The sequence below is a fragment of the Stomoxys calcitrans genome, chromosome 4, assembly GCF_963082655.1.
Source record: "Stomoxys calcitrans chromosome 4, idStoCalc2.1, whole genome shotgun sequence".
NCBI lineage: Eukaryota > Metazoa > Arthropoda > Insecta > Diptera > Muscidae > Stomoxys > Stomoxys calcitrans.
The window spans coordinates 114,746,339-114,766,815 of record NC_081555.1 but is presented as its reverse complement, the minus strand read 5'-3'; the positions used below and the strand labels follow the sequence as shown (position 1 = coordinate 114,766,815).

The window sequence follows — 20,477 nt, the reverse complement described above, 5'->3', positions numbered from 1 at the left end:
ACTGCAAGGTTAGCATTTAATTAAATTATACACTAAATAGGAAGAGGGTGTTGTCGATAAGATTTTTTCCTTTTGGTTGTTAACGAAGATGAGTTGTGGTTGGGATTTCTTTGGGGTTTTGCAAACCATCCATGAACTTTTTGGTTGCAATATTTAATTGTGTTTTTCTTTTGGGTTGCTTAAGAGTAGGAAATATATGAGTAATTCTTTCTTTTTGCATAACATCGAAATACTATGTATGAATGAGGAGGATTTGCAAATGCTATCAACACAAAATCTCTAAGAGATTAGACCATGCAATTTTATACAAATAAGGAAATAAATCCAATTTGGGGATATTTGTGATGATATGGAATTATTTGTTTGAAAATATGGCTTAATCATGCCCTAGCTAACCTTGAAATTGTCTTATATTTAAGAAAATACTTTTATTTTCTTCCAGAGTACAAATGCAAATTTTGCTTTTGAACCTTCCGCTAAGGAACAGGGGCAAAGGAGGCCCCTTATTATCGATATGTGAGAAGATTGCCCCGTTTTAAAGTGCATATATATTTGGTTAATAATTGGAATTAGTATTAGGAAATACCTTTTTGTAAGTAGCTGGGTGTATTTGGAAAACATTTCGGCATACATTCTGCACGGCAATCTCCCCTAGACCTGAAAAAAAAAATAGAAACAACGGAGGTCATAGACTTCAATGTTCAATGTAAAGTGGATTACAAAAGTCTTTAATTATTAGCTTAAGTCTGCATGTCCCACAGTCAAACCAAGGGGGGAAAAAAGATTCCGCTATGGTGGTCTCAGAACTGGAAGGTATAAGGAAGGGTTTCGCAAACATCTGCCACAAGCGAACCTCAAGACTGGGGCTAAGAAGTAATCAGGGAGAGCTGAAAAAGGCTCCGGCCAAATTGTGGGTGGAGTTTTGCATACATCTGAGGCCTCTAGGCAAAGCCAGGATACATCTGACTAAGGCAGATCCTACACTCGAAACCTATTACGGTTTAATACATTCAGGAATCAGAAAATGCATGGAAAATGTCTAGTAAAGAGACACTAGTGTCTCTCGTTGACAAAAATTTCCCGGAAAACCCTCCAACGGACTCGAGACGATAAAATTACTCTTTGAACGATAACAAGTAAAAAGGCATTAAGTTCGGCCGGGACGAACTTTAGATATCCACAACCTTGGGTATATATGTAAACGCCCTTTCGCCACAAGCCGGTGAAATTTGGTTAACTTATGCAACCAAATTCGGCACGGACATTGAGTGGTCTAATAAATATAAGTCACAGTTGAATTTTGTATTTAACATTTCAACAAAATCGGATAATAAATAAAGCTTTTATGAGCTTCAGACCCTCTATCGGCATATGGGTGTATATGACAGCTATATCTAAATACAGTCCGATCTTTACCATATTTGGGTCTGATGGCGGTTGGCCTAATACTACTCACTGTGTCAAATTTCAGCGAAATCGGATAAAGATTTTATGGGCTTCAGACCCTTTATCGGCAGATCGGTCTATATGGCAGCTATATCAAAATATAGTCCGATCTGAACCATACTTAGGTCAGATATCGGGAGGCTTAAAATAACGCACCGTTTCAAATCTCAGTAAAATTTGATAAAAAATGAAGCCTTTATGGGCTTCAGACTCTTTATCGGCAGATCGGTCTATTTGGCAGCTATATTCAAATATAGTCCGACCTCAACCATATTTGGGTCTGATGTTGGGAGGCCTAAAACTACTAGCTGTTTCAAATTTCAGTGAAATTGGATAAAAAAAATGTGCTTTTATGGGCTTCAGACCCCTTATCGGCATATCGGTCTATATGGCAGCTATATCTAAATATAGTCCGATCTGAATCGTACTTAGGTCAGATGTCGGGAGGTTTAGAATATTTTTGGTCCAGATGTTGGTAGGCCTAAAACTACTCAATGTTTAAAATTTCAGCAAAATCGGATAAAAAATAAAGCTTTAGACCCTTTATCGGCAGATCGGGCTATATAGCAGCTATATCGAAATGTGGTCTGATTTGGCCCGTTCAAGAACTAAACTTGCGTGCATCAAAAAGACGTATCTGCCCCAAATTTCAACTCAATACCTTAATTTTAGAAGGCTGTAGAGTGAATACAACAGACGGACGGACAAACACACGGACATCGTTAAATGGTCTTATAATTTTCGACAATCCAAATATGTGTAGTGTCGGAAATTGATATTTCGATGTGTTCCAAACGGAATGACTAAATGAATATACCTCCTATCCTACGGTGGTGGGTATGAAAACTTTCGACAACTTTAAATCGTCAGGTCCTGATGATGTATCACCGTTTGAATTGCAAGCTATATCCGATAGACTGACTCTTAGGCTTACGGAGATATACTCTGCTTTTATCAGCATGACCTGTGGGAGGGAAAGACACGAAGGTCGGGAAGACCATTCCACCCGAAGGTAAGGTCGCCCTGCCCGGCACCCAAAACAGGTGAATTTTGAACTGTTCAGCCCCTTGTTGAGAGATCTGCAACATATACCCCCTATCCTACGGTAGTGGGTATGACAACTTTCGACAACTTTAAATCGTCAGGTCCTGATGACGTATCACCATTTGAATTACAAGCTATATCCGATAGACTGACTCCTTGACTTACGGTGATATATTCTACTTTTATTAGCATGACAATCATATCTTTGAGGGGAAAGACACGAAGGTCGCGAAGACCTTACCACCCGAAGGTAAGGTCGCCCTGCCCGGCACCCAAAACAGGTGAATTTTGAACTGTTCAGCCCCTTGTTGAGAGATCTGCAACAGTCGAAAGCGGTTCTTGTGTTCACAAATTCTTTCTCCAGGGATTTAATGGCTGTCTGAGGAGATCTGAGGTTCTGAAAATGTGGCAAGAGAAGGGTTCGCCCATTAAAGTTTTGATGTTCGATTTACTTCATTCTCTTAATGTTGGTGGTGGATTGAAGTAGCCAAACCATTTGCCCCAAAGGGGATGTCAGATTCATACTCTACTCCCAAATACTACATCTGAGCTACATATAAATGTGTAGTTTAGAGGGAGTTAAGGCGTCCCTGAAACACTTGGCCATAAAACAGATATCAGATTTGAGCCCCATTTTGCCATAGTCCACAAATATGTCCAGTTGAAGTGGTTCGTACGACCCGAAGGCGACAGATTTTCGCCCTACTAGTTTGTCATTCTTTGTGTTCAAGATTCTAGAGAGATTTATGGCAAAATATCTTAGAGAAAAGATCCCTGCAGAACGCCGGCAACAGCATGCACATGGTAAGGGCAAGTCTACTGAAACAGCCCTTCACGACCTAGTCGGCTATATAGAGGATTCTCTCGCTGTCATGGAATACACATTAGTAGTATTTTTGAAATTGAAGGTTCTTTTAAATGATGTGAAACCAACGTCGCATAGTAGTAGAACATCGAAAAAAACCGACCACCATGGATTCCGCTAAAAATGTACCATTATTAACTGAGTTTTTATTTGAATTATTTTGGTCTCACGAAGTCATATCAGGATATTGGTACTATATAACGGTCAATAAGGTCTATATAAACATATTGACCGATCTCTCGATTTTAGGTCTTAGGTCCATTAAATACGCATTTATTGTGCGATTTTGCCAAAATTTGGGACAGTGAGTTGTGTTAGTCCCTTCGACACCCTTCTTTAGTTTGGCTCAGATCGGTTCAAATTTGAATATAGCTGCCATATAGACCGTTCTCACTCATTAAATGTCTTGGGCCCATAAAAGACCCATAAAAGGCCAATTAATTGTGCGATTTCGCCGAAATTTGGGATGGTGAGTTGTGTTATACCACTCAATTTCCTTCCTCAATTTGGCCCAGATTGGTCAAGATTTTGATATAGCTGCCATAGAGACCGATCTCTCGGTTTAAGATCTTGGGCGCATAAAAGGTGCATTAATTGTCCGATTACGCCAATATTTCGGACAGTTAGTTGTGTTAGGCTTTTCGACATCCGTGTCGAAAATGGTTCAGATCGGTCTGTTTTTGGATATAACTACCCAAAACACCAATATGGGGGCATAAATTATGCATTTTTCACCGGATTATGACGAAAGGTCGTTTACATACATACCCTAGGTGGTGGGTATTCAAAGTTCGGCACGGCCGAACTTAACGCTTTTATACCTGTTTTTGTCAGATGTGTAATCTGCTTTTAAAAACCTTTCATTTGATACCCAAATTGCCCAAAGCGCAAGAAGTGTCCTGTTGGATGGTGTTTTTGGGGGTGGATGACCCCCCCCCGACAATTAGGGTAACATTTAAGTGCCAAGTTGGTACCTTTCATTTGATACCCATATAGTCCAAATCGGTAAATATGTCCTGCTGGGCGGTTTTGGGGAGTAGGAAGTCCCGTCAGACGCCAAGGAATAAATTTGAATGTCAGATTTGTACTCTACTTTTAAATACCTTTCATTTGATACCCATATTGCCCAAAGCGGAAAAAGTGTCCTGTTGGGGGGATCCCCCATCCCTATTTTTAGGGATGGGGGTTCCCCCGACACTCAATGTGGCATTTTTATACGAACTTTGTACTCTACTCTTAAATATCTTTCGTTTAATACCCATATTGTCCCAACCGGTACACATGTCCGTTCGGGTGGGTTTTGGGATGGGTGTGTCCCCCCAGTTTTTTGACCCCAAAAATTTATACCAATTTCGTGTGTTTGCGGTACCATAAGATTGGGGTACACACTCTCGTTTAAATCGGTGTACCTAGGTCGGAGATCTGGCGTTTTTGGGAATGGTGGTAAGGGGGTGGATTTTGGGACGGAACGTCTCCCCAGTTATTTGACCTCAAAAATTTATATCAATTTCGTGTTTTTGCGGTACCATAATGTGGCATACAAACTTTCGTTTAAATCGGTGCACCTAAGTCAAGGATCTGGCGTTTTTGGAAATCCCCCCTTCGAATATCAAAAGTTTTAATACCTTATTTTCACCGGGATATCAACCTCAACCATCTGTAAAAATAACATGAAACGAGGTTCAGCCGTTTTTGAGTCTATACAGAACAGATGAATAAACTAACAAACAAAGCGCAACAGTTTCATTTTTATACCCACCACCATAGGATGGGGGTATACTAAACTAGTCATTCCGTTTGTAACACCTCGAAATATTCGTCTAAGACCCCATAAAGAATATATATCGTCTCGACTTCCTAATTCGAAAAAGCCATGTCCGTTCGTCTGTCGAAATCACGATAGCGATAATGCGGAATGCGTAAAGCTAGCCTTATATTGATGTAGGTCATTGGGGATTCCAAATGGGCCATATCGGTTCAAATTTAGATATAGCTCCCATATAAACCAATCTTCCGATTTGACTTCTTGAGCCCCTGGAAGCCCCAATTTTTGTCCGATTTGGCTGAAATTTTGAATGTTTTGAAGTTTTGTTGTAACTTTCAACAACTGCATTAAGTACGGTCCAAATCGGTCTATAACCTGATATAGCTATCATATAAACCGATCTCCCAATTTGACTTCTTGAGTCCTTACAAGCCCCAATTTTTGTCCGATTTGGCTGAAATTTCCCATGCGATGTTCTATTACGACTTGCAACAACTGTGCCAAATACTGTCCACATCAGTCTATAACCTGCTATAGCTGCCATATAAACTGATCTCCCGATTTGACATCTTTAGACCCTGAAAGATACTGCCGTTCTGTTATGACTTCCAACAACTGTGCCAGATACGGTCAAAAAAAACCATAAAATGATGCCTTTCAACAAAATTTATTTTGTATAAAATTTTAACAGAATTCATGGTGGGGGTTTTCCAAGATTAGGGCCGCCCAAACTTAGCACGCTTTTACTTGTTATATAATAGATACTTTGATAAGAAAACTCCTTTCCTATGGTGGAGGGAATGAAAATTGAGATATTGATCAGATATTCTATACGCAGATCAAGTTCTTGGGACAAATTTTACCCATGAACATTCCACTTAAGAACAGGGGAAAACTTCTCACATATCAATGAGTGCAGTCCGATTCAAGTTTAAGCTCAATGATAAGGGGCCTCCTTTTTATAGCCGAGTCTGGACGGCGTGCCGCAGTGCGACACCTCTTTAGAGAGCAGTTTTTACATGGCATAGTACCTCACAAATGTTGCCAGCATTAGGAGGGGAAAATCACCGCAGAAATTTTTTTTCTGATGGTCTCGCCAAGATTCGAACCCAGGCGTTTAGCGTCATAGGCGGACATGCTAACCTCTGCGCTACGCTGGCCTGGATATACAAGCCCTAAAAAACGCATTTATTGCCTAATTTCGCTGAAATTCAGAACAAGAATCGGATCATATTAATAAATTTGATACAATTTTATTTGTTCTATCACGACATTGGATGATAAGACTGAGTTTAGAGAGACTAACAACTTTTATTCAGTCATTAAAGTGGTACGTAAGGGTAAAGTATGAAATGTGCCGCCATCGTTGCCGAGGCCGTTAATCTATCAGGATCTAAGAGGCTACAGCTATTGGGGAAACGCTGTGGTTCCCATATGTCCCCATCGTATATCCGGGTATCTCACCTAACCTTATCCTATATTGGGTAAATTTTGTTATGTCCTCCATAAAAAGCTCTCCATATGGCCCAATGTTTGTATGATCTTTCTCCCATACCTCTTACTAAAGGTTTGTTGAATAAATATCACCCTGTGACACTTTCAAAAATCATTTAATGTTCCACATGCAGCATAACCCAAATGTTATCAAGTTTGTGTCTTAAGTCTTTTGTTTTTACAGTCATTCTCGATGATGTTTTTCACATGTTTCAAACTTTATCTTAAAATTGACACATTCACATTCGTAAATATCGTCCACAGTCCCTTGCCAACTGAAGGTATCGATCGATCGAAGAAAAAATCTTCTTTTTTCTTATCTTTTAATTTAATTGTTCGACATGCAGCTTATCTTGTATGCAGCACCTTAAAGCATCAGGCCCACGTTCGTTGGTTGGCAGGGCCAAATATTTAAATACCTTGTGATAACGCAATTTAAATACCATTAAGCTGAGCACCCAATTATGATATGTGCGAAGGGAAGAGAAGGAATTCAACCAAAAAAATCCCAATAAGCCACAAGATAGGCATTACCAAACAGAAAAGGCAAGTTAAGCCGCAACTTTTGATATATTAACGATCTTGTATATCTGTGTTTTGATTATTTCCTTAACTCGCTCGATTCATTAAACAAAAACACACAGTTGTTTTTAGTTTTTGTGGTTTTTTCTCGCGCTCCTCTCCTTTTGAGGATATGGCGAGACTGTTGTGCTATGGTGATGCCGTCTGTTTATGGCGCTAATTTAAAATTATAGCTTTGTTGCCTCAAAATAAAAAATCACCAAACAAATTAAATTTTTTCTCAACAAGGCGCCAATTCTTGTTGCTTTTTGTTGGCATGCATGGGTTTCTCTCGGTCCATTGTGGCAACGAAAGTCCAAAAGGAACCCGCTCAGAGGATGAACAATAATAAAAAAAAAACAAAATAAATGAAATAGCTTGTTAAGTTTTATATGGTGTCATTTATCCTTGTTAAATAAAACATACACACACGATAACATCCAACGATGCCGCAATGGCTACGTTTTCATAATCTTCAAAAGGGATGCATTCCTTCGCTATCGCTTTCAAGCTTACCAATGGCATAACGGATGCTTTGCAAGATTTATTTTTTTGAATTTTCATTCAGGAAGAGCCGAAAAATTGTATTTGGCAAAGAATAGAGGCGATCCCTAAATTGCATATAAAATTTTAGAAAAACAATTACCTAAATATTAAGGTTCAATTTTAATACAAAAATTGCAAATTAAGCACTAAGGAACTGGGGGAAAACTTCTCACATATCAATGAGTGCAGTCCGATTCAAGTTTATAGCCGAGTCCGAACGGCGTGCCGCAGTGCGACACCTCTTTGGAGAGAAGTTTGACATGGCATAGTGCCTCACAAATGTTGCCAGCATTAGGAGAGGAAAACCACCGCTGAAATTTTTTCCGATGGTCTCGCCAGGACTCGATCCCAGGCGTTTAGAGTCATAGGCGGACATCCTAACCTCTTCGATACGGTGGCCTCCGTTTAATACAAAATCCTTTAAGTCTGTTACTTAATGATGAATCTGAGAAAATCTAGTCTTTTACAAAAAATACCAAAACGTCTTTTCTATGGAATAAAAATGAAAGAGATTAAAAAAATGTGACAGTTATTCAAATACGAAAAAGTATAATAGCTTGTTAAAATAATTCAATGAAGATGTGATTAAAAATGTGTGAATGACAGTAGTTTAGATATCCAACATTCCCTCGCACTTAATTTGCTTTCCCTTTAAATCTTTTCCGAATTCTTTCCGATCTTCTGGGGATAAACTGTTGTCGACGTTTTCCACAGGGGCGTGACATTTCGCTGTTTTGACAGTTTTGTTTTCCGCTAGTTCCTTGTCCGTTGGATTGCATATTTTGGGAAGCTTCCACAATTGTGGTTTGACCTGAAGCTTGATTAGCTGGTTCTAACCTCTCACAACTGCTTGCGATGTTGGTTTGTTCGATAACTGTTGAGTGTCGTTCACTTGTTTCTACGCTTGGATTCATATTAGAATAGTTATCTGGAATTAATATGTCTATATCGTCATTAGCTGTCTTTTTTGATACATGACATTGTTTAGTTATATTGTTTCCACTCGTTTCTATTCTGCTTTTTATTTGATTTTGATGCCTTCGGACTTCGCCCTGCGCTGTTTTTACTGTAAACATTAAATTTCCCATTGTTGCTTTTATTTCTCCTTCAACCCAGCGTTTTTTACCAGAGAAATTTCGTACATAAACCTTTTGACCAATAGATAACTTCGAAGAAAATTTTGATAATTCGTGCTTCACAGGAAACATTGCGGTTAAAATTGTACGAGGCTGACGACCGTGAAGTAATTCTGCTGGAGATTTACCAGTATGTGGGTTTGGTGTTGATCTATATGTTACCAAATACTTGTACAACGCCTGTTCTTGATTTGGTTGTTCCTTACTTATCTTAGTAAAAGCTGTCTTAAAAGTTCGAACAAAACGTTCAGCTAATCCATTCGAAGCCGGATGAAACGGGGCTGTTGTCAGATGCTCAATAGCGTTTACTTCACAAAACCTTTTAAATTCAGATGACGTGAATTGTGTACCATTATCAGTTACAATGGTACGTGGTAGACCTTCAATTGCGAAAAACCTTTGTAAAGCTGCTATAGTTGATCCCGAGGTAGCTACAGATACTGGCCTGACAAAAGGAAATTTGGAGTACGAATCAACTGCAATAAGCCACATTTTGTTTAAAAATGGACCAGCAAAATCAATGTGTATTCTTTCCCATGGTAGCTCAGCTTCGGGCCATGCAGAAAATACTTGTTTCGGATTATCCCCATTTTCTTGACAAATCGTACATTTTTTTGCCATACTCTCAATTTCTTGGTCAATATTCGGAAACCACACATATCTTCTTGCTAATTGCTTCATTCTACATGCACCCCAATGTCCGTCATGTAGCATACTCAAAACTTTTGAGCGAAGTGAGCTTGGAACTATTACACGTGAGTGTTCATTGTGCAGAAGAAGCACATCCTTTTCGATAGAAATCGAATATTTTCTTGCAAAATACGGATTGAAAGAAGCCTCCGATTTATTCTCCTCCGGCCAGCCATTTTTCACATAATTCGTGATAACTTTTAGTGTTTCGTCGCTTTTTGTGTGCAATGCTACAGTTTCGGAATCAATAGGACAGTCTTGCAATATCGTATTATAAACATCATCAATATATAACACCTCCGCTTCAGTTTTATCGAATTCTTTATTATCTCCCATTGGCAATCTTGATAATGCGTCAGCGTTTGCATGATGAGAAGTTGTTTTATACTTTATAGAATATTCGTATGCTTGCAGTGTAATGGCCCAGCGTTGAAGTCGATGCAATGTCATGATAGGAAGCTTTTTGAAGGGATGAAATATTGTAGTAAGAGCTTGATGATCTGTTACTAATTCAAAGTGTCTACCATATAGATACTGGTGAAACTTGGTCACACCAAATATTATGGCAAGAGCCTCCTTCTCTATTTGAGAATAATTAACTTGAGAAGCATTCAGCGTTTTTGAAGCAAAGCATATTGGTTTTTCAGAGCCATCAGGAAATCTGTGAAACAAAACAAAAATTTTTCCTATAAATGATTTCAATTCTTTAATATTTGATGGCCTTGGCATATTTTGAATTGCAGCCAAACGTTTTTCTGAAGGTCTTATACCATCACAGTCAATAATGTGGCCTACATATTCGACCAAAGATTTCGAAATCTCACATTTCTCAGTTTTACATTTGAGTCCATGATATTTTAGTTTCTCCAGCACATTAGTCAAGTTCTGAATATGTTCACTGTTTGTTTTTCCTGTTATAATTACGTCATCAAGGTAAATTGCGCATCCAGGAATATCTGCTAATGTTTCCTCCATAAATCTCTGAAAAATTGCGGGTGCACTTGCAATCCCGAAAGGCATACGCTTATATTGATATAAACCAAAAGGAGTATTTATAACCATAATTCTTTTTGCTGCATCAGACAATTCAATCTGCAAATATGCTTCACTCAAGTCAATTTTAGAGAAATACCGACCTCCTTGAAGTTTGTGGAATAATTCTTCGATTCTTGGTATGGGATATCTTTCAGTTTTTATTTGGGGATTTAAAGTAACTTTAAAATCGGCGCAAACCCTTATGGAACCATTTGGTTTTGGAACCACCACAATTGGCGAAGCCCATTCACTCGAATTTATTGGCTCTATGACGCCATTGGAGACCAAACGGTCAATTTCCTGTCGAACTTTGTCGTGTAACGCAAATGGAATATTGTAAGGTTTCATAAATTTTGGAACTGCATCGGACTTAAGGGTAATATCTGCTTTAAACGTTGGACAGTGTCCAAGTCCTTCAGAAAAAACTTCATTGAAATTGTTTAAGACTTGTTTCAATCTACATTCTAAATCCGTAAGAGAGTCATTTGAAACTTGCAAGCAGTTTTCGATCACTAGGTTATTGTATGGACTTTTTATCTGAAAATCAAATTCTTTAAACCAATCGAATCCAAATATGTTCACAACATTTTCCAAATCAACAACGTAAAGTTGTAAATTTCGTGTTTGGTTGCCGACCTTAACATCCACATTAACCACCCCTTTTAGAGCCAACATAGCTCCTCCATACGCTTTTAATGTTTTATTACTTGGACTACACAAAGGTTGTTTTAATTTCTTGTAGACGTCAAGTCCAATCAATGAGCATGAAGCTCCAGTGTCTAATTGAAATGGCAATTCTTCGTTATTTACCTTAATAGTGATCATGAGTTTATCATTCTTTCCATTATTGACGGTGTCGATTGCTTCAACGTGACTTATAGACGATTCCTCTACCTCCATTTCATGAATTTGTTGACTATTTCCAAGCTTACCTTGTGCTTGACATACTTTCGATATATGTCCAAGCTTCGAGCATCTATTGCATCTGGTTCTATTCTTAAAGTGATAACATTCTTCTCTCTGATGAGACTTTCCACAGCCTGGACAAGACTGTAAATTCTTGAAAGTAAGCTTTCCCTTTGATTTACTTTCTGAAACATTATAACGTTGAATAGCGTGAACTTCATTTGTCGGCTCCTTAGTATCTTCGATCTCATCCGACGCCTTAACAGTTGCTTCAAAAATTGAACAAATTTTCAGCACCTCTTCTAAAGATGGATTTGATTTTTGCAAACAAGCTGTTCGGACTTTCTTATGTGGAGTGTATAACACAATCATATCCCTTATTTTGTTATCGATGTAGGATTGTCTGCAGTATTCATTTTCACACGTAAAATTACATTCTCTGGCTACACCTCTTAGATCTGCAACCCAATCAACGTATTTCTGATTCTCCTTCATTCTTGTTTGATTATAAAATTTAAATCGAGCGGCTAAAATGTGCTGTTGACTTCCAAAATGCTTTTCTAATGCGGTAACTAACTCCTTGAATGGTTGTACTTCTGCTTTCCCATCAAATAGCCTTTGCAAAAGCTCCAAAACATCAGATCCAACCCAGCTAAGAAAACAAGACCGCTTCGTATCTTCACATTTTACAGAACTTGCTATCATATGCTGTTCCAATTGAAATTGATATGTTGACCATTGTTCTGTTCCACTATTGAAATTTCTGAACGAAGGTATCACCAAAGAGCTCTTGTTCCTCGAAATAACATCTTCCAAAATAGCTTGGTTTTGAGCCAACATTTGTGCCAAAAATGCGTGATTGGTTTCTTGCAGTTGAGCCAAAACCTACGAAAAATTATTAGAATCCATTGTTTTTTGATTTGTTTCTTATATCCTCGTCGCCAAATGATGAATCTGAGAAAATCTAGTCTTTTACAAAAAATACCAAAACGTCTTTTCTATGAAATAAAAATGAAAGAGATTAAAAAAATGTGACAGTTATTCAAATACGAAAAAGTATAATAGCTTGTTAAAATAATTCAATGAAGATGTGATTAAAAATGTGTGAATGACAGTAGTTTAGATATCCAACACTTAATGAGAACAAGTAAAAGCGTGCTAAGTTCGGCCGGGCCAAATCTTATAAACCCTCTACCACCATTGCCTTTGTCAAGTTCTTTGATTTGATTTGTGAGAAGTTTGCCCCAGTTCTTTAATGGAAAGTTCCTGAGCAAATTGGCATTTGCATACATGGCACATATGGAACGTAATCGCAAAACTTTGAAGGGAACTGTTGAAGAAGTCAATGAAGACACTAAAGCCATCGCTCTGATACCATGATGGTCTTCAGAACTAATTAGTCTTAAAAGCGGTTTTAGAAAACAAGTACATAGGCGTTAATTTAAGCAGAATCTTATAGTCATATATTGACAATTTAGTACACTGGAACTAGACTTCCTTTTCAATCACGGATAATACCTAAAGTGATAGGTCCAACGAAATCTCTATGTGATGCTAAAGAATTTGGAAATGCCCAGAATCAAGTACCTGAATAAGGTCATCAACCTGTGTCTGTGTCGTTTCTCTTGTAGTTCCCGATGTATGGTAATTGGCAGCGTGAGTGCCCTTCTGAAGACCGGAAAAGTTTAAAGTAGAAGAAAGTCATACAGATTCGAGCTCCCTTCTTTCGCAAGTAGCTACAACGCTCTAGGCACTTCTTCGTTCGGGCCTTGTTGAAGAAATCTCTGTGTGATGCTAAAGAGTTTGGAAATACCCGGAATCGAGTACCTGAATAAGGTCATCAACCTGTCTCTGCGTCGTTTCTCTTATAGTTCCCGATGTATTGAAATTGTCAGCGTGAGTGCCCTTCTGAAGATCGGAAAGGATTGGAGTAAAAGAGAGTCGTATAGATCGAGCTCCCTTCTTTCGCAAGTGGTTACAATGCTCTCGGCACTTTTTCTTTCGGGCCTTGCTGGAGAAATCTCTCGAGTACCTAAATAAGGTCATCAACGTGTCTCTGCATCTTTCCTCTCATAGTTCCCGATATATGAAAATTAGCAGCGTGAATGCCCTTCTGAAGATTGGAAAGGTTTGGAGTAAATAGAGTCGTACAGACCATGCTCCCTTCTTTCGCAAGTAGCTACAACGCTCTAGGCACTTTTTCTTCGGGTCTTGCGGAAGAATTTCTATACGCCGAGCATGAGCATAGATATCGTAAATTGCAATGCAGACTGTGTATTCTGCTAAATATAAACACATGTAATTTAGAGGAAGGGCATAATTTTATTCTACATACTAAATCGGGAGATCGATTTTTATGGGAGCTATTTTAGGTTATAGACCGATTCGAACCGTACTTGACCCAGTTATTGGAAGTCTTAACAAAGCACTTTATGCAAAATTTCAGCCAAATTGGATGAAATTTGTGGCTTCCAGGGGCTCAAGAAGTCAAATCGGGAGATCGGTTTATATGGGGCTTTATCAGGTTATAGACCGATTTAGACCGTACTTCACACAGTTGTTGGAAGTCATAACAGAACACTACGTGCAAAATTTCAGCTAAACCGGATGAGATTTGTGGCTTCCAGGGGCTCAAGAAGTCAAATTGGAAGATCGGTTTATATGGGAGACATATCAGGTTATAGAGCGATTTGGACCGTACTTGACACAGTTGTTGGAAGTTCTAACAGAACGTCACATTCAAAATTTCAGTCAAATCGGATGAAAATTGCGGCTTCCAGGGGCTCAAGAAGTCAAATCGGGATATCGGTTTATATGGGAGCCGAGGTTATAGACCGATTTGGATCGTACCCGGCACAGTGCTTTAAAGTCCTAAATGCACACCATATACAAAATTTCAGCCAAATCGAGTGAAAATTGCGGCTACCAGGGACTCAAGAAGTCAAATCGGGAAATCGGTTCATATGGGAGCTATATTTAAATCTGAAACGTTATGGCCCAATTGCAATCCCCAATGACCTACATCAATATTAAGTATCTGTGCAACATTTCAAACGGTTAGCTTCACACGTTCGACCGCTATTCTGATTTCGACAGACGGACGGACATCGCTAGATCGAATCAGAATGTCGAGATGATCCAGAATATATATACTTTATGGGATCACAGATCAATATTTGGAGGTGTTACATACGGAATGACTAGGTAGTATACCCCCATCCTAGGGTATAAAAATCTGCCGTTTGAGAACGGGTAGAGTTTAGAGATGTGCGAGTAGTGATTTTTTACTCACACTCATAAGAAAAAAATGTTACTCACGCACGCAAAGGACAACAAATGATTAGAGAAGGGCGATGGGTAAATACCCAAAAGGTGTTTACCCGGTAAATTGGGTAAATACCGAGATATCTTGGGTACATAAAAATATTTGCCAAGCAATTTTGGATGATTTCGAATTCTTTGTATATAAACCTGATCTCATAAAACCGGATTTCTGTTATATATAGTCGCTATATAGACCGATCTCCAGACTATGAGTCTTAAGGCAATAAATTGGTTATTTTTCACCCGATTCTCCTTCTATGGACTCAGCAGCTATATTCAAATATGGTCCGATGTGGACGATGTAGGACACAAAGGTTAAGAGGGGTACCAAATCGTACTGTTTCAAATTTTATCCAAATCGGATGAAAATTACTCCTTTTATGGGCTCAATACTCTATATCGGGAGATTGGTCTATATGGCAGCTATATCCAAATATGGACCGATCTGGACGATATTCAACAAAAAGGTTTAGTGGGGTATCAGAACTCGCTGTGCCAAATTTCATCGAAATTGAATGAAAAGTGTTCCGTTTATAGGCTCATTACACTATATCGGGAGATCGGACTACATGGCAGCTATATTCTAATATGGTTCGATCTGGACCACAATCGACAGGAATTGGTAGAGGTCTATCAGAACACACTGTGCCAAATTTTATCGTATTCGGTTAATAAATTGATCTTTTATGGCCTCAATACCCTATATCGGACGGTCGGTCTATAAGGCAGCTATATCCAAATATAGTCCGCTCTGAACCACACTTCCCAGAAATGGGTAGGGTCTACCACCGCTTTGTTTGTTTGTTTATTTCTTTGTTAGTGTTTGTCTGTTCCTTATAGACCCAAAAACGGCTAAACCGATTTTTATGAAATTTTCACAGATGGTATAGTTTGAGCCCCCGGTGAAAATAGGGTACTACATGTTTTAATATTCGAAGGGGGGCCGGACCCTCCCCATACCACAAAATTTAAAAACCCCAGATCTCGGAGATGTGCGCACCGATTTAAGCGAAATTTTGTATGCAACCTTATGGTACCCCCAAAACACGAAACTGGTATAAAAATTTTGCGTCAAATTACCTGGGGGAATGACCCATCCCAAAACCCACCCGGACGGATATGTTTTACGATTGGGACAATATGGGAATGAAACTTCGCCCAAAGTGCGCAGGGGGGATGCCCCATCTCCGAAATACCCCCCAATAATACGCTTTCACCGCTTTGGGCAATATGGGAATCAAATGAAAGATATTTAAAAGTTGAGTACAAATCTGATATAAAAATTTATTCCTTGGTGTCTGAGGGGCCACCCCACCCCCCAAAACCCTCCCGCAGGGCATATATACCAATTAAGACAATATGGATATCAAACGAAAGGTATTTAAAAGTAGAGTAAGAATCTTATACAAAATTTTCTTCATTGGTATCTGAGGCGCCTCCCCACCCGCCAAAACCCCCCAGCAGGTCTTATTTACCAATTGGAACATGGATATATAATTTATCAATTGGGATATGGATATCAAATAAAAGGAGTTTGGAAGTAGGAAGAATTTGGTCCAAGGTGTCTACGGGGCCTCCCCAACCCCAAACCCTTTTAAAAGGGAATGAATATCACAAAATGTGTATCATATGAAAGGTCTTTGGGAGTTGACTAAGAATCTGGTAAACAGTCTGGCACCGGACGTGTGGTTTGAGCGGGATAATATGTGAACTAAAAGAAAGGTCTATGTCAGTAGAGTTCGAATCTAATGGTTGATATAAGGATTCAAGAATCTGGGTCATGTCCAGTCGTCCTGCCGTTCAGCAGGACATGTATATCGCGACAATAAAGGACTCAAATCATTTGTCTTTTAGGTCTCAACGTTGGAGTGAGCGACCCTCTCCCCCCAAATAAAAACAACATCAAATTGTCACATAGGACGACCGAGAATATATTTTACTCAAATGAAAGGATGTGTCAGAGGGCAATCCTTCTCCCCCTACCCTACCCAAGAAATTAATTAATAATAATATATGAAGGCCGATTTGGATAAAATAGAACAGCAATAAAAAGTCTTGGGTAGATGAGTACACTTTTTACCCTCAAAATGGGATAGCCACAGGAGGACCTAGGGATCTTTAAAAATGTGGTATTCCGAGCGGTAGCTTTGAAATATGATTTTCATAGTAGATAAGCAATACCAAAAAAAAAAATGAGTTAGTGTGGATCTGAACAAGACCCGTAGCCCTGAATTTCTTGATCGCTACCTTTAAAATGCTTCACATAATGGGGCTCAAACAAATCGTGCTCTAGCACTATGCTGATAATATTTCAGGGTCCGCCCACTAAACTCCCTTTAAATCGGCCATGTTTGCCTACTATGGCAACAAGGGGTGTAAATAACCGATATTTGATAGTAGAAAACGAATTTGATATCCAATTTTGAGGTCAAGTTTTTGGGGGTATTCTCATCCCATAAACTCCTCCTGAACCAAATGCGACTCAAAAAAAAAAAAAAAAAAAAAACAATTAAACAGTTGAGCACGACGGTGATATTTTTTCAGGGCTAAATGTGTGGGTGGCCGCCCCACTCTACCCACTTACCCCTCAAACTGAACATATTTGTGAATTATGGCAAAAAGCGGTTCAAACTTGATATCCGTTTTATGGCCAAGTGGTTTAAGAGACAACTCATCTCATAAAATGTGGTTTTTGGAAGATGAGTATGAATCTGATATCCATTTTCTGGGCAAAGGGTTTGGCTACTCCAATCCACCACCAAAACCATGAGAATTAAGTAGATCTAACATCCAAACTTTAATGGGAGGATATTTTCAAAAGCGGCAGATCTCGGAGAAGAATTTACGGGCGGACGCACCATTTCCAAAGCCCGCCTAATGGAAATTTAAACCAACAATGACAATATTAGGCTCATAAGCAAGATTTTTGAGACTAGAGCACGAATCTGGAACATGCGATATCACCTCACTCCCAAAAACACCCTCTTACCGGACATATTTACCAGCCATAGCAATGTAAGGCTCAAATAAAAGAAATTTGGGAGTAAAGCACCAATATATTGAGTTGCCCAAAAAGTAATTGCGGATTTTTTAAAAGAAAGTAAATGCATTTTTAATAAAACTTAGAATGAACTCTAATCAAATATACTTGTTTACACTTTATTTCTAAAGCAAGCTAAAAGTAACAGCTGATAACTGACAGAAGAAAGAATGCAATTACAGAGTCACAAGCTGTGAAAAAATTTGTCAACGCCGACTATATGAAAAATCCGCAATTACTTTTTGGGCAACCCAATAATATCGACACTTTGGGGCGAAATATCTTAAAGGCAGCACCAGCACCCCCAAACAGCACTTTTTTCCTGACCGTGTCAGTATATGGCTCAGATATAATAAGAGACTGAAAGAAGGCACAGCGGAGCGGGCCCTGTCCAGCTGGTATATAATTAAAATCCCATTTTATGAGATCAGAAGATTTATATACAAAGAATACGAAATCTTCAAAAATTTTTTGGAAAATATTTTTATACCCAAGGTATTTGAAATTTTGAATGGTTAAAGCAAAGTTGCTCACGAAATGATGTCCAAAATTTTAAGGCCCAATGTGGTGCCCATTGGCCATCTAGTAAATATTTGGTCAACTAAATCAGGAGACGAAGATCTCTCCAAATAGCATATCTGGCGGGTCTATTTGCATTCAAAAGGATCTGGTAGCGGAAGCCGAAGACATCTAACCTTTGTTTGACGTTTTTCGGAGACCATCCACCAGCCATAAAAGCAAAGCAGTTTCTTTTGAGCAGTTATGGCAGCAGCCAACCAAAATATCATCTTTTGGATAGACAATCGCCGCCAAGAGATTCTCAGCTTCGATCTTTATGATCTGAGCGAGAGGTAGGGCTTCAGATAATAGTAGACATTTTTAGATGAAGACTTCATGAAAATACAAATCCTGTACTATTCTCTCAACCAGAGGCTTTGTTTAGATCAATGTAAGCAAATTCTCACATTCAAACCTTCCCATTTTCTTCAGACAATGATTGTTGTAAAATTTGTGGCAATATGTGTTTATTTTAAGTATAACGGTGTCAGCAAGGGACGGACTTTGCATCCCATGGGCCACCCAAGTTTATGTCTTATTATGACTATTGTTTTTAGCTACCAGCCTACCCAATGAGAAAAAGGTAAACAGCATTCCTAAGATGCAAACTCAACATTTCATAATATCTTACTTAGGCCTTAGGGTCATAGTTCGATTAGATCATTTACTTGTTTTTTTTTTTTTCATTTTTAGGTTTCCCAACTACGCCACGACCAGCCACGACATATACACCAATCAAGAAACACAAAATGTCAGTAAGTTAACGCTTGTTAAGTGTCGAAATTTCAATTGGATTTCTTTTGCACAGCTGTCATTGTGAGTTAGAGAGGCAGACAGACAGACAGACAGACGGATGGATGGATGGATGGATGGGTAGACAGTAGGACGGACATGGAAGGCCTGATATGAACTCAGCAACTTGTGCATACGCCCGCGCACCTGGTATTCATGTGTGGCTTGGCAGCCACAAGGGCAGACTGTGTGTTAGAACCTATGTCTCATTCGAGAGGCCACTTCAAAAACAATGTAACTGCTAAAGTGGTGTTTTCCTTTTTTCTTTCTTGTCTTGAAATTTTCTTTTCATTGTCCACAAATTGTAAAACAATCGATGGAAATTGTTGTAACAAAAGATTAGTAAGACTACACACAAAAGCCAAAAAGGACAAGCAAATATTTTACAACAACTACAAACTGGAAGCAAATCCAAATGAAGAACATGCGCCAAAAAAAAAAAAAACGTTTAAGATATCTAACATGTTAAACCCAAACTACATTTGCTGCCCTGAAAGGTGCTAAAGAAACTGTTAGCCAAAGGTGAAGAAACAATAATCCAGGTGAAATTTATTATCAAAAGAATCGACATCCATGGCAAGCGGATTTATCACAAATTTCATATCGACAAATGGCAATGATTGGACGAAGAACGCCTATTTGCAAAACACACAAATATTTCATTCATTCTTGTCAATAAAGGCCCATTAAAATTCTCAGAACAAATGTGAGGTGAAGAGAACAGCAAACACATATGAGACTGCCCATACAAATCTTAATCTGATTACCATTTATCTTGGCTCATTTTCAAGATGTAAATATTTTGTTAATCACCTCGGCTGAATATCCTGTTTTAAGGCGGCCTAAATCCCCATATTTTAATTGTGTTGTGGTTTTCGTGAGATTAAAATGTGTTGTCTGGTCGTTATCCCCCTCAGACAATAAAGCAATTCAGCAACAAAGTTACCGGCCACCTCCACTGATATTTTATTGCTGTTATTTGTAGTTCATTAACGCAGTGCGACAAAATCACTGAAAATAAAATATTTCTTCTTTTTGGTATTTTCATATATACGAAATGTATGGAGATATCTGTCAAGTCCGGTACTATCGAAATAGAGCTACAAAACATGTAAAATGTAGGTACATTCCTCCGTTTGATTGGTGTTTCCCAATTAATGGCCAAATGGTGGCCTACTGTCTGGCCAAAATCGCCAAGGTCTAGGAAATTTAATGCCCATCACATTTTATGACATTCTCCCCTACGACCAGCGCTGCATAGCTTTGGCAGTGCGG

The 20,477-nt window shown here is 38.7% G+C and overlaps 2 protein-coding genes across 2 annotated transcripts in view; both read right to left on the bottom strand.

The window, feature by feature from the left end:
• Positions 1 to 20,477, bottom strand: part of LOC106081977 (uncharacterized) — a 433,937-nt gene that overhangs the window by 226,365 nt on the left and 187,095 nt on the right. The window contains exon 5 of the mRNA XM_059367022.1: positions 587 to 657. The gene's annotated coding sequence lies outside the window, so the exon portion shown is untranslated. The remainder of the gene's footprint in view (positions 1 to 586; positions 658 to 20,477) is intronic.
• LOC131997008 (uncharacterized protein K02A2.6-like) overlaps positions 8,357 to 20,477 on the bottom strand; it is a 75,430-nt gene continuing 63,309 nt past the window's right edge. Inside the window, exon 3 of the mRNA XM_059367247.1 lies at positions 8,357 to 12,373. Coding sequence (XP_059223230.1) covers positions 8,357 to 12,373 — 4,017 coding nt within the window. The remainder of the gene's footprint in view (positions 12,374 to 20,477) is intronic.